Raw genomic sequence first — 14,023 nt, forward strand, 5'->3', positions numbered from 1 at the left:
TGCTTGGGATGAGGTGTCCTAGGGACCAGGAGAGGGAGCTTTAGTCTACAGCAGACAAAAGCTGTAATCTGGAAGGAGGGCAAACGGCATGTTCTGCCTGAGAGCTCATGCTCAGTCACCGAGATACCTGCTTCCTCAGTGCTTCTGCAGGCACGTGGCCAGGTCACGTGGTGGCTTTTTTTAGATGCCGTGGGGAAGGAAGGCTCGAGCTTGAAACAGAGTCCGTGGTGCACTTTTTGCTGAGGAAGGGCAAAACTGCATCTGGGCTAATGTAGAACACAAGGCACATACAAATCTACTCGCTTTTTGTGTGAAGAAATCGTGAGCCTGACCGGAGGGACTCGGACCACGTGGAACCAATAGACGTGCTTTTATGCATAAATACTAGGAAGGCTATTTTAATGTGTCAACGCTTCTGTCATTAATGATAACAACATGATGACGTGTCAGAATAGCCATACTGTAGTCAGGGTTGCCTGTGTAGTCAACCAGTTGTGGCTTAAGTACTCTTAGAGCTGATTATAGAGACACATGCTAATTTAAATATGTAAATACTGCTTAAGGCAACTTTAATAATAGGATTCATCCTCCTTCCCCTTCCTTCCCCTCCCCCCTTCCCCTAAGAAAAAAATCAACTGGAAAAGCTGCTGCACTGCTCTGTACCTCTGCATTGCTAGGCTTTCTACAGTGAAGCAACTTATGTCAGACTTTATCAGGCTTATTGTTAAGTCAAAACTCAACAGAAGCTGCTATGAGAATCCATAAGTGAGAGGGAGAATTACCTAATTTTCAACTCTTTTCTACTCCGATCCAAAAAAACTGGTAAGCCATGTAAAAATTATGTTGGGCTACAGATTGGTGCTGCTTCATCTTACTGATATTTCTCAACATTCTGACAGCTTCCGTTTATGTGATGGGTTCATGCTATGATGTGGAATTTGAAACTGTTTTCCAGATCTTTCTCCTGCTTCCTGCAGCCTGAAATGTATCACATGACCCACTTGGTGCAAGACCCATTGGTCTCTGTAATAAATCAAGCAGTGTTCCTTTCCCTTCCTTATTAATTGCAGCACTCTTCAGGAGTTAATTGTACAGAAAATAGCTTTAAGCTGTTCAATGCTTTGGGTAGTAAGAAAAAAGAGGGTGGAAAGCTCTGTGGTGTAGTTGAGGAAAAGTTCCTTAGCAGTATACAATTCAAGGCTGTTGGTTTCAGTTCCACAAGTTGAAGAAAGCCATAGCATAAAGAATGTTTGGAGGTTTTTTCTTCTTTTCACCCTATAATGTAGTCCCTTATATAGCTCTGTAGCAAAACCTGATTGGCGCACGTTAAGATAAACTTCCTTTCTTTTCTGTTTATTAACACTTGCAGAGCTGTTGCGCAGCCACTGGTACCTGTATTGGGGAAACATAGCATACAAGCAAGAACCTTACAGCCTCAGTGGCGAAAATTTTTTCATGTCAGAGACCGAGAACTCTTGCAGTCGTTTATGTCATCCCGTCTTCTCCAGACAGAAGATACCAAAAAACTGCAATCAAAGATCTCTTCATCTTATTGATAAAGCTACTAATAAGGCAAAATGTCTGTCAACGTCAACCGCAGTGTTTCAGATCAGTTCTATCGCTACAAAATGCCCCGTCTGATTGCCAAGGTAACTTACTAACCATTAGTGCTAAGTAGGTAGTGTTTCACACCACTTGCTCTCTTGATAGAGGAGGAAGAGAGGTGTGAGGTAATGATAATGTTTAGCCAGTCAGAGGGCAAGGAGGATGTTTGCTCCTTTCTGTCTGGACTAAGTGCACATTAGCTCTTCTAAGACACACTGCAAAGCAGAACTTAGATGTAGTGAAATGGGGAAAATGCACACTGGGTTTGGCTGTTGCAGTCACTTGATCTTAAAACTTTTTTTTCTTTTAGGTGGAGGGCAAAGGAAATGGAATAAAGACAGTTATAGTCAACATGGTTGACGTTGCAAAGGCGCTTAATCGGCCTCCAACGTGTAAGTAGTCGAGTGACACAGCACTTTTTTTTTTGTGCTTTTGTGTTCAAAGTGGTAGTGTTACATAGCTAGTAAGCATTAACACTGTTTTTTCAAGGTTTGTAAGAAAGAAATGTGACTATCTCAGGATGAAATAGTGAACAGAAAGAAGCAATGGCATATTTAATTGCTGTTAAAAATCACAAGATATGAGAGCAGTGGTGATTATTATACTTTCTTTACAGATCCTACCAAATTTTTTGGTTGTGAGCTGGGAGCACAGACCCAGTTTGATGTTAAGAATGACCGTTACATTGTCAATGGATCTCATGAGGCGAATAAGCTGCAAGACATGTTGGATGGATTCATTAAAAAATTTGTTCTCTGTCCTGAGTGTGAGAATCCTGAAACTGATCTGGTGAGTGCGCTCAGTCTATTGGGGTAGCGCTATGGAAACACTTCGTTAGATGTTTATGGAGATGGTGTGAATTTAATAGCCAACTTGAATATCTGTGAAGAGAAAATCCAGTACACACACACCCCCTGTTTGGGCAAAGCTTTACATTTTAACAGTTCAGAATTGTAAGCTAAATTGCTACTTACAGACTTGCTGTGGTGGGGGTGATATAAAGTATTCAAACCTCTGGCTTAAGCCTGTGGGGATGATAATGTAAACATCAGGTTTAGACTTTAATACTTAATTGTTCTGTAAGTGGTATGTTAACTGGAGGTTGTTCTGTTTTACAGCATGTCAATCCTAAGAAACAAACTATAGGTAACTCTTGCAAAGCCTGTGGCTATCGAGGCATGCTTGACACAAACCATAAGCTCTGCACGTTTATTCTCAAAAACCCACCTGGTAAGTGTGTTTCCTTATCTAGTGAGTAAAGGGAGCTTCTTCAGTGTGAGTGAGGTTAATGGAAGCAGAAAATAATTAAAGTGTAAAAAGACTCCAGCACACTCACAGAGTATGTTTGTGGGTCAGGATGAAGCAGCTGTGTTCATACTTTCAATATGAGCAGTCTCTTCCCTTGTTATCCTGTATTCTTCCCAAGTAGAAGTATTTGAAGAGTTGGATTTGCCTGTGCAGGACAAGACTCAAGAGGGGAGCTAGTCAGCCAGGAGCTCATTGCAGTTTTGCCTTCAAGTCAGTGGGAAGTAGAAGGGTAGGAGGTAAAAGCAGTATAGTAAATGCTAACTGTAATGTACTTGGTCTGTGCAAGCAACACTCTGTAGTAAGCATCTAGTTGCCTGCTGCAATTTAAGCTTGCTAGAATAGAAAAGTCTAACCTATTCCAGGGGTCTCTGTGTTGTGAGGTCACCTGTTATATAGACTTGGACAACCTTATGTCTTGATGAGAAATGAGACTTGCACCAGAACCAGGGGTTTGCCGAGCAGGTGTATATCTGCCCTGAGTGTATCTGGGGGTGGGTACTATACATAACTTGCTACTAATAAAAGCATCCCAACTCACTTGGGGATTTGGCAGAGGTGAGGTAGTGCAGGGACTTCAGCTTTCACTAGTTCATGGAATAAAACATTAAAATTAACTTGCAGAAAGTGGTGACACTGGTACAGGAAAGAAAGAAAAGGAGAAGAAGAACAGAAAAGGCAAGGACAAAGAGAATGGTTCTGTGTCCAGCAATGAGACACTTCCACCCCCACCACCAGAGGAGATTACACCTCCACAGGTTGTGGTAAGTAGAAGGGAAAGCAGGGAGATGGGCGTGTGTGGTGTCTTGCTCTAATTTAAATCACTGGTATTCCCTGCTAGTCAGCATTGCACCAAAAGTTCTTATTGTATCCAGAACTTCATTGCTGGAATAGAAGTATCCCTGGGTCTCCTTTATGGCAGCTTTATCAACTCTTCAGTAGCAGTGTTTTGTGTTCCTTACTGAGTGAAAGCTGCATACCCTTTACAGTCCAGGTCCCTGAAAAGGAGTATCTCGTGAGCGTATTAGGAGTGGTAAAACTGCTCTTCAAGTCACCCTGCAGATGGCTACAAACTCGTGTCTAGCTTACGTTACTTCTTCCCTACATCTACCCTTTCTCCATCATCTTTGACTTCCAAATAATAGTATAACCCTTTCTTTAGGGAAAGATCAAAATTGCCTGTTTAAAAACGCTCTCAAATCTGTATTTGGAAAAGACACCTATTGCTAAGCTTGTAGTAACATTGTGTGAACCTGTTGCTTTGGTTTTGTTTTTGAGGAGGAGGAGGATGATGATGATTGGGGTGAAGACACAACAGAAGAAGCCCAGAGGCGTAGAATGGATGAAATTAGTGACCACGCGAAGAACCTCACACTTAGTGAAGACCTGGAAAGAACGGTGGAGGAGAGAGTCAACATACTATTTGACTTTGTGAAGGTGAATATTTTCTGGTGGTTTGCTTGGTAGTCTGCTGCAGTTGTATAAAATGTTGGTAAGGAGTCTTAAGTGCAAGCTGCTTAAGCTTCTACCAAAGTAGTTCCACCAGTGGTGGGGAAGGAAGGGGTGCAATAGAGCATTGACGCAGACCTTGGTAGCTCTAAAATGTTTCTATCTGTTACTGTCTTTGTAGAAAAAGAAGGAAGAAGGTGTCATTGATACTTCTGACAAAGACATTGTAGCAGAAGCAGAGAGACTGGATGTAAAGGCTATGGGCCCACTAGTTCTCACTGAAGTCCTTTTTGACGAAAAGATTCGTGAACAGATAAGGAAATACAGGCGTCACTTCCTTCGTGTAAGCAGCCTCTTCTTTTGCATCCAATGTAACAACTGTTGGGTTGGCTTTTTGTAACAACTGCTTTTGACTCAGTTCTGGATTGCTTGGTACTTTGGGGAAGAAGGCTTTTTGTAGTTTGTTTTGTTTTTTTAAATTCCTCCTTAACTAGGGAGAACTGCTGGGAGCGATAGTATGAGCTGTTGTAAATTTTCTTATCTCATTTTGTTGAGAAGAGAAGCAGCAGTCCTTTCTGGAGAGGGGAAAAAAAAAGCTAACTTAATTGTGTTTACTTTTATCATTATTTTAGTTCTGCCACAACAATAAGAAAGCTCAACGGTACCTTCTCCATGGCTTTGAGTGTGTGGTAGCCATGCATCAGTCTCAGCTTATCTCTAAAATACCACATATTTTGAAGGAAATGTATGATGCAGATCTTCTCGAAGAAGAAGTCATCCTTGGCTGGGCAGAAAAGGTAAGGGGTAGTATTTCATGTACTATACAAGCAAAGTACCTGGATGTAGTATACTGTGTCTGGTTTCTCCATTCTGGTGTAGCTTCTGGTGCAGATGTCTTTGAACAACTAATCTGAGAAGTTAACTGTCTGGGAGAAACCTCCCTTTCAAAAATGGGCTGTTCAAGGCAGCGGGGTGAGGTGAGAGTTTGAAGTTAGGCTTTTGCTGTGTTTGGGTATGATCTAATGTAAACTGCTCTAGTGTTCAAACAAAGTCTGGTTACTTCTGTCTTTCAGGCCTCAAAGAAATATGTATCAAAGGAGCTTGCCAAAGAAATCCGTGTCAAAGCAGAACCATTTATTAAATGGCTAAAGGAAGCTGAAGAAGAATCTTCCGGTAATGAAGAAGAGGATGAAGATGAAAACATAGAGGTAGGAAGGGCTCGGTTCCTGTAAACAACTCCAAGGTTGCGGTGTTCCTGCATGCTGAAGTCTTTGTCTTGCTGCACTATAAAATAGCTTAGCTTACTTCATGTATTACTGCGCATGTTGGGAGGTGGAGGGACACCTCATGTCTAATGCTGTGTCAGAGTGTTTTTGCTACACATAGTCACTTGTCTACCTAAGATCCTTTTTGTAATGGTACAGGTGCATGTTAATAGCCAAGGACTATCATTGTGGAATAGCACAGTCTCTTGCACAGTAGAGTAGTTCATGTAGTGGAAGATTGACAGGAGGTATTGTGTGTAAAGCCTCATCTTCTAGAAGAGTTAGTGGGTGTATGTTAGAAAAGCTGGTTAAAGAACAAATGACCGTTTTCCTCATGGTGTAGGCCTAGGTAAAATCCTTTAGCTATGCTCCAGCTGACTGTGGCTGGGATTTTTTTTTTTTTGCACGTGGGCTTTTTGTTTGTTTATTCTCATCCCAGTAGTACCTACTCTTGTTCCTGGGTATGAGATCCTACTTCATACAGATACACATGCATGCCCCTGCTTTCTAAAGACAGATGTTACGGCATAGTTGTAGTGTTGGCATGCCTGAACTCAGGTTTCCTATGCAGCATTAGTTCTTGTAGGGGAAGATGGTGTGCAGTGCATTTCAGAACGGAGCAGCGTGTTAAGCGGGTCATGGCAATAGACAGGAGGGCTGTTGAGCAGGCGGGTGTGTTGCAGCTTCTGATGTTAAAATTACTCCAGTGCTTAATGACAGTAGGTGCTGTAGTAAAAGTAAGTGTCTTGTTTCCACAGGTGGTGTACTCTACAACTGCCAGTGTACCTAAAGTTGAAACTGTGAAGCCTGCAAACAATAAAGATGATGATATTGATATTGATGCCATTTAAAGTGATGCAACATAGCTTCCAGCATAATAATGCAAACTTCTCTGCATTTTCTGCCAGAAGTGTGACTTGTATGTGCACAAGCTGAAATGGCTTAACATCCTGCTACTCTTTGTACTCTAAAATGTATCTTTTTACTGTGACTGGTCTTGTGTAACTAAGCCTAATACCAAGGAGTCAGCACGTCGGTGAACTGATCTAGTTTGCAACTGGCATGTTCTGTTTTGTTTTTCTAACTTGTGTTGGACACATACTTGGAGCACATTTATACAGTTGTGGAAATAAAGGATTTGGTTTTGGTCAATCTTCATTTGTGACTTTGAACTCCCTTATTTCTTTTCCAAGTAAGTATTTACATAACTTGGTGAAACATGTAAAGTTGAAGACAAAATGGCAAAAGCTGATGTGCGAAGTTTGAGACAAAATGACAAAAATGTCTGACTAAGGCAAAAAAATAACCTTAGCTTAGAGGCTGTTGCAACAGTGGAGACTTGAAACCCTGGGCAAGAAGCAGGTGTTGGGTAATCTGCAGCGTACAGATGCCAGCTTCTTAAAACAGAAGGCAACCGGATTGTGATCTGTGCAGGCTTTTTTTTTAACAAAAACTTCCACAGGTATTCATTACAGAAGTTGGGGTTTTTTTCTGATGTTTTCAACAGGTCCATTAAGTACAGGTTTCAGGGCTCTGACCAGAGCTGAGGGAACCAGTACCTCTGCAGTTAACATGCATTGCCACTGAATAGCTGGCTGTGGCTTTACACACTGCTGTGTGGTGTCATCATAGCACAGGAGACTGGCATCCTGCTCCAGGCTGATTTGGGGGGTGGAGGGAGGTGAAGAGGGCATGATCTGTTTACTTGAGCACAGGAGCCCCTGATGCTGACCTGTATAGCTGTGGAAGTGAGTTCTGTAGATCCCAAAGGCCAGTGCAGAGGTGCCAGATTCCTTCAGAAACAAAGAGGAACTCGGTCTATCTAAATCGGGAAATGTGTGACATGGTGAGCGATGGGTTTTGGTGTAGGTATGTGGGTCAGTGCAGGGGCTTTGGGGAGAGGTTTTTTTTTTTGTTGCCCTTCACAGCCTTCCACTCTGGAAAACCAAGAGTGGCAAGAGGGTGATAATGTTTTCTTTCATTGTTGTGAGATTCAGTATTAAAAGTTCTGAGAGATCAAGGTGCCAGTGCAGTGAGCTGCTTTTTCTAGTCAAACTTAGAGCAGAATTTGCAGTTGGATGAAGGGGAAGATTATGTTTGCTGGGTGCAATAGTGGTGACTTGAGCTGTGGGTTTTCCTCTCCAAAACTGGGGTGTAGGTCTGTGAACTTGTGTTTGCAGGTGGCCCTGGCAGCAAATTGTCACTTGGCACTAGCAGATGTGACAAACAGCATTAGAAAGATGGGGTGAAGCCAGGAAGCATTTGAAAGCGTTTAGATGGATGTTTATTGTAGTACAAAACCATGATTTTTCAATTGAAATACAGGTTTATTCCTGGCTTCTTTTTCTCTAAAAGAAAATGCCATTATAGGCATTTGCCTGCCAGGCTGCAAGGTTGAGATCCTCTGAAAAAATCCCAGCTGAATACAGTATCACTATTGCAGAGCTGATGATTTTTGCCTGCTATTCCTGTAGAAAACTGTAATGGGTGGGGTTTTGTTGTGCGGATAGAATTAAGAGACTAGAACCTGTGGAACTTTTTTAAAGTGAAAGGCTACAAGTTCAGGGCTGGTGACAAGCTTGACAGGGAAGGGTTAAAAACACTGTCTAGCTGGAGGCAAGGTTTCAGCCCTGGCTTTCTTGCATATGTGTATCAACAGGTTGGGCATGACCAATACCCGGATAATGAAATCATTCAGCAGTATCTCCCAGTCACCTTGGTGATGCGGTTGTAGGACTTCACAAGTTGTACCTCCCTGGTAGTCACTTACCTGTTGCAGTGGGAGGTGGGTGCTTGTATTGTGGGTAGGAGTGTGAGCCAGCTTTGTCTTTCTGAGCAGAATTCCTGCTTGTGCAGGCACTGAGAAGCCTTACACTCCTGGGAAAGAGCGTCACAGCTGCAATGTTGAGAAATGCTGTGGCCCCTTAACTGAGTGTACAGGAGAGCTCCCTGCAGCATGGGCAGGCACCACCTTCTGATTCTCTGAGGCTGATTCTTAGCTAGTGTAGGTCAGCAGGGTTCACCAAAATAATCAGTTGCTCCATGCTGATCATCTGCAGCTGTGGCTTTGCAGATCTGGGTTGATACCAATGCCATCTCTAGGATGTGACTGAAAGGTTTCTGTGTGAGGTATGTGTTGCATGGTGTTGGCTGCTACCAGCTGTGACAAGGTGAAGTTTCATTCAGGGTGTAGTTAAGTTTCATTTTAGAGCACACTTAATTGTAATTGCATGCTGCCACCAAAGGATGATATTTTTTTTCCACCCCAAGACCTAGTGACTAGCAAGACAGACCTATTCTTTCCAGTAGGGAAACTAGGAAATAAATCCACCCGAAAAACAATTTTCCATAGGGTCAGTGAACTGATGATGTTATAGCAAAGCTGTGTGATGGTAGATTTGGGGTAAACATGGTGGGAGTGTGCAGAAAGTGAAAGTGTTCTTGTATGTAGTAGCCCACAGGTAGATCAGATTTAAGTGTGTTATAAAGTGGTACCCTAATATTCAGATATGGAGGAGGCTTCTAGAAGCCCTGAGGCCACCACTAACTGAAATTCCTGGCACTGAGTTCCACTTCTCACCCTATTTTCACACACATTGCTGTTTCCATCTCAGATTGTTAACTGAGGATTCCACCAGCTACTAATAAAAATGAGTGTTTGTTTTGTGAGTATTTCTTTAGGGAAGGAAAATGTCTGACTTAGAAGTTTCCTGAGTCTTTGAATTTATTGCTGCTGCTATCTGATTAAAAGTAACAAGTACATCTTCAAAAGGCAACTTGGTGTTTAGATACCATCTGCTCAAAGCTTCAAAGAGACTCCTGGCACCTGGAAAGGAAACAGTAAGTGTTGGGCGATTGCCCTCACTTGCTTCATACCGTACAGTCTCCCTGTTTAAAACCCTCAGTGTGAATGCTGTGATTTGGCAGGTGGAAGGTCTAGCAGCAGGTCCGTTAGCCTTGGCTTTACAAACCTTCATCTTCTCCCAGGGGCCTGCAATCAGGAGTTTTACTGCAGCTCAGCAGCCTTCATCAGTGGCTTCTCTCCATCCAGCACAATGGGGAGCTTCTCAGCTGACGGCTTTGCTTGGGGCAGAATCACGAGCAGATGAAAGGAGCTCAGCAGCTTCAGCTGAAGTTTGAAATCCTGATTGTTGTTGTGCATACAAGAAGTAAAATTGCCTGGTTTTACTCTTATTAATGAGAGCCTAAAAATCGTCATTAGAGGTCAGGGCCTCACTCAGCTGGATGTGGTAGACATGTATTATATAAAAGGACATTCTTTGCTCCTGAGAGTGTACAGCTTGGGCTTGTAGCAAGGCAATGACTAAAGATAAGAGTGATTTGAAGTGATTGCAGTAGGCATAGTAATGTGCTGAATGCTTTTTACTTCCCCTTGCTGTGGTAGCGGCTACCCCAGCTGGTGTAACCGCAATGTGACGCTCCCAAAGAGGTCAGCTTTTTAAACAGGGCGCAGTTTGCTCTGTGGGGTCACTTGTGTGACGCATTGCCACGAGGCTATTGTTCCTCCCCACTAAGATCTTCCTTGTTCTTTAGGTTGAGATGCTTGCTGAAAGATCCCAATCTCCACACAAGTCAAACAGCTGGATTGATTTGTTGCTGGCCAGATGTACCATAGAGTTAAAAGAGTTGATTTATAACTCTAATAAGTAATGTTTCCTATGTGGGTGTATTCTAGTTGTGCAAGTTCTGAACTTTGATGTTTGAAAAGAAGAGGTATCACTGAAAAGTAGTTAATGTAGCGATCTGTAACAATGCTGTCCTTTCATTTGAGGGCTGCTACAGGGTAGTAATAAGATCACAGCAATCCTGGGTTCCCGTGAAACCAGTGAACGGAAATGGCAAGGAGAGATGGAACAAAAGTAGCTGACCCACCAATTAATTAGTCTTCCAAACTGTGGCAGCTATTTTCTTCTCAAACTAATTACTCCAAAAGAGCCTCAGAGGGCTGTTGACTCCTTGGCATTCAGTAACACCACTGAACTGTGAAGATGTGGAACAGAAAACCTCGAAGCAAAGACAATAAAAAGCAGCTTGAAAACAATGTTCTTGAAAGCCTTATCTGTGAAATACTGTTTGCACGCTTAAATTTCAGCTTAAGTCTTATAAAGTTGTTGGAGCCATTGGGATTGCTTACATGCTTGACAGGCTGCTGGTGTTGTCTATGTTTTTCTTTTGAAGACAATCATCTTGCTGCCACAGAGGTGTCAGAATCTGTCTCCGGACCAAGAATTGGTGAGGAGCTGTTCTGGAGTCGCTGAACAGCTTTCCCAGGATACCACTTCCTTACCTAGTGTGGACCAGCACCAGGGTATCTCCACAGCTTCCTTAGAGCTGTGTCAGTTGGCATCCATCAAGGACGTGGCCCCAGCACACAGGTGATGCTGCTTTTAATTCAGTAAAATTCTGCAACTCCTCGATGTTTTTCAGAGGAAAAAGAAAAAAATCTTTGATATCTTGGGTTAGGAACCCAAGAAACAGGGGTTCACCCAATCATTGTCAGTAAAACAGAGGAACGGTTCCTCCTATTGTGATGAGTGTCACAGAAATCCAATAAACGTTAAACCATCTTTTCTGGACATCAGTTTTTCTACTTGCACATGCTTCAATGTTGGTACTTACTAAATAGCTAAGACTCTTTAGTAATTTAGCCTCAGCAGAAAGCTGCATCCTGGGTTTCTGTGAATAGGATCCTATCAGCTTCCAGTGATGGCCATGCAAATCCGTCATGACGGGGCAGGTCCAGGGTGAAGCCAGGTCAGTAAGGCAAGGCCAGGATCAGCGAGGGCCATGGCTGGGCACAGGCATGCCCATGCGGGTATGCAAGCTTTACAAGGGCCCCAGCCTAAGTGCCAAGGTGGGGAGGCCCCAGACTGGGCTTCTCCCAGCTCCTTCTGCGTCACTCAGCTCCAAGGTTACTCGGCTGCACCACATCAGAGCTGACCTTGAACACAGGTGGCCATGCACCTGCAACGAGGGGGGAGAGGTTGCAGAGCCTGTTCCTGCTCTCAGGACCGTGACATTTTCTGAGGCTGGAGCTAGAGAGTGCTGTTTTTTCCACTGCTAATCTTATCTCATTACCATGGTGATAGATGCATTTTCTGCACAGGATTTTCTTTCTCAAGGGGGGAAGAGATGATGCAAAGGAGAGCTCTGGTCTGAGCCTTGGGTCATAGCCACTTCAGCCATACATTGCAAATAAGGGAAGTATTAGCACCAAGAACTCAAAGGGAAGTTTGTGTGGGTGTTGTCTTATTCTCTCTGAATTTTTGCTTGATACTGATTTTTATATCTATCTGGTATTAATAAATCCCTGCTAACAGCACTGACGTCAATCGAGTATGGCTTTGTATCTGTGCAATTAAGGGAGACATCTGGCATCTTTAAAAGAAACATGAGGGAAGTGTATTTCCCCAGGAGAATCCCAGTCCTGTGTTGTCAGGGAATTCTTAATAAATTATTAATTAATAATCACTCTGATGGACAAAGTTACAGGTATACAAATTGCGAACAGAGTAGTTCACATAGGAAAAGACTAAATAAAGAAGGAAAAGGCTAAATAAAAAGACTAAGGGTTTTTCACGTGGTCTCTGAGGCTGTGAAACCTGGATTTAAAGGCTTCCATCTCCTGCCTCCGTTGTTCCTTCAGCCTGTGCTCATATTCTGTATCATGAGCCAGAGGAGCTGGCGGTCCCAGCTGGATGTGCTGTGGGGCTCGGGGTGGTTATGGGCGGTGGGCCAGCACACTTGGGGGAAATGGGAAGCAGGAGCACAGCTGCGATGACAGGAAAATACTGCTTTGTGTGGGGAAAGTCACGGGATTTTAAATAATCTCTTTAGATTCTCATTTGTCACCTGGTGTTTAATCCAGGAATTTGCATTCTCCATGCCTTCTCCGTGAACAGGATGGCTAGATTTTAGTTTCCATTTATTCTGCTGAAAGACTCCTACGTAAGATCCAGAATGCAGAAGGGGCAATTTTAAGGAAAAAGTCATTGATTATCGATGGACTTTTAACAAAATCCGAAGAACCAGTTTAAACGAGACAAACGATGTCAGCCAGGTCCCATGAGGTCAGAACGATGTGGGAACTGCATCCACCCAGGCTGCTGTCAGGAGCACACCACCTCCAGAAGAGCTTAGGTGGAGTGGTACGGAAAAAGGGAAGGGAAACCTTTCTGTAAGGAAAGCAGGCTGGATCCTACACAAATGGAGGTCACCAAAGAACAACACCCTCACCTTGCAGCCAAATGGAGGAGCCAAAGTTTTTAGCACGTAGCACAACTCGCTGAAGTCAAGAGTCCAGGGGTGAAAAAACCACCATACAAAGTAGTAACATGTAGGCAGAACTGTGTGCTCCTCATGCTGATTAAAAATAAAGGGGATGGGGGAGTGATGAGTCCTCCTAGCCAGCTCCTGGTCAATCCTGATGCCAGAAGACAGGAGCAATGCATTTGACTTTGGCAAAACAAAAGCCATAGGAATCAGGAGGTGCTCGTGAAGCCCCTGGAGCTGTGCAGCCAGCCTCTCTCCCCACTAACCAGTCTTGGTGAACCTCCTCACTTGCGTAGAACTGGAGATGCTTTCAGTTTTGCATGGCCAGGCTTGGGTGCCCGGGTGAAACATCTGCTCAGGACTGGTCCCCTGGGGAGAGCAGGAGTGTGCGGGCTGGGAGGGAGGCACAAGGGAGGCTGGGCTCAGCACCACGGGCACAGCTGGCCGCATCCTGGTCCAGGTCAGCGAGTGGGAAGCCAGGAGGTGAAGGTGGCCGTGGTACGTGAGTGGCAGAGGAGCGAGAGGCAACCGGTGGGGCCTTCCTGTTTGGTAACGCCAACAGGCTTGTCCCAGGCAAGGAGGTGGTTTTATCTGAATCATCGAGGGGGAACTGAGTGTTCCTGGTGGGAGGAGATGTGGGAGAGCAGGTACCTGTCTGTCGGGAGAGCCTTTTCTGGGGGCGTTCGGTGATGTGCAGCGGGGAGCTGTGGTGCTTCACAGGCACAAGACACTAACTGCTGCAGTTTCTTTTTTTCACATAGTCTTTTATGATATTGTCGCCGCCTTTGTTCCTGTTTTTTCTCAGTGCTGGGGGATAGGACTGGAAGACAGAAAGAAGCAGCGGTATCTCCAATACCAGAAAACCTGTTCGGCAGGAAAACCTGCAGATGCGTGCGGGATGGGGAAGGAGCGGCTGCACTCATGACCCAACCTGCCCTGCACACAGCAGGCCGGGAGGGTGATGGGGGATGACAGGCACCTTCCTCTGTCGTCCCCCCCCTTCCCACGAACCCATTCTCAGCCCTGGATTAAGGAGGCCGGCCGCGGTGTTGCGCCCTGCGGGGACTGCCGGAGCAGGCCGGGGGAGCTGGGGCCGGGCACGGGCT

The 14,023-nt window shown here is 44.3% G+C and overlaps 1 protein-coding gene across 3 annotated transcripts in view; it reads left to right on the plus strand.

The window, feature by feature from the left end:
- Positions 1 to 6,782, plus strand: part of EIF5 (eukaryotic translation initiation factor 5) — an 8,065-nt gene extending 1,283 nt beyond the window's left edge. For 2 of the 3 annotated variants that reach the window (XM_010565403.1, XM_010565402.1), the window contains 11 exons: positions 625 to 822; positions 1,370 to 1,649; positions 1,916 to 1,997; positions 2,222 to 2,394; positions 2,724 to 2,835; positions 3,535 to 3,674; positions 4,189 to 4,347; positions 4,541 to 4,702; positions 4,992 to 5,156; positions 5,433 to 5,567; positions 6,383 to 6,782. In XM_010565403.1, coding sequence (XP_010563705.1) covers positions 1,578 to 1,649; positions 1,916 to 1,997; positions 2,222 to 2,394; positions 2,724 to 2,835; positions 3,535 to 3,674; positions 4,189 to 4,347; positions 4,541 to 4,702; positions 4,992 to 5,156; positions 5,433 to 5,567; positions 6,383 to 6,475 — 1,293 coding nt within the window. In that variant the 5' untranslated portion in view covers positions 625 to 822; positions 1,370 to 1,577 and the 3' untranslated portion in view covers positions 6,476 to 6,782. The remainder of the gene's footprint in view (positions 1 to 624; positions 823 to 1,369; positions 1,650 to 1,915; positions 1,998 to 2,221; positions 2,395 to 2,723; positions 2,836 to 3,534; positions 3,675 to 4,188; positions 4,348 to 4,540; positions 4,703 to 4,991; positions 5,157 to 5,432; positions 5,568 to 6,382) is intronic. The other variant, XM_010565401.1, reaches the window with a different exon arrangement.
- Positions 6,783 to 14,023: the final 7,241 nt, after the last annotated feature.

Source organism: Haliaeetus leucocephalus, unplaced genomic scaffold, assembly GCF_000737465.1.
Source record: "Haliaeetus leucocephalus isolate CR32 unplaced genomic scaffold, Haliaeetus_leucocephalus-4.0 Scaffold191, whole genome shotgun sequence".
Lineage (NCBI taxonomy): Eukaryota > Metazoa > Chordata > Aves > Accipitriformes > Accipitridae > Haliaeetus > Haliaeetus leucocephalus.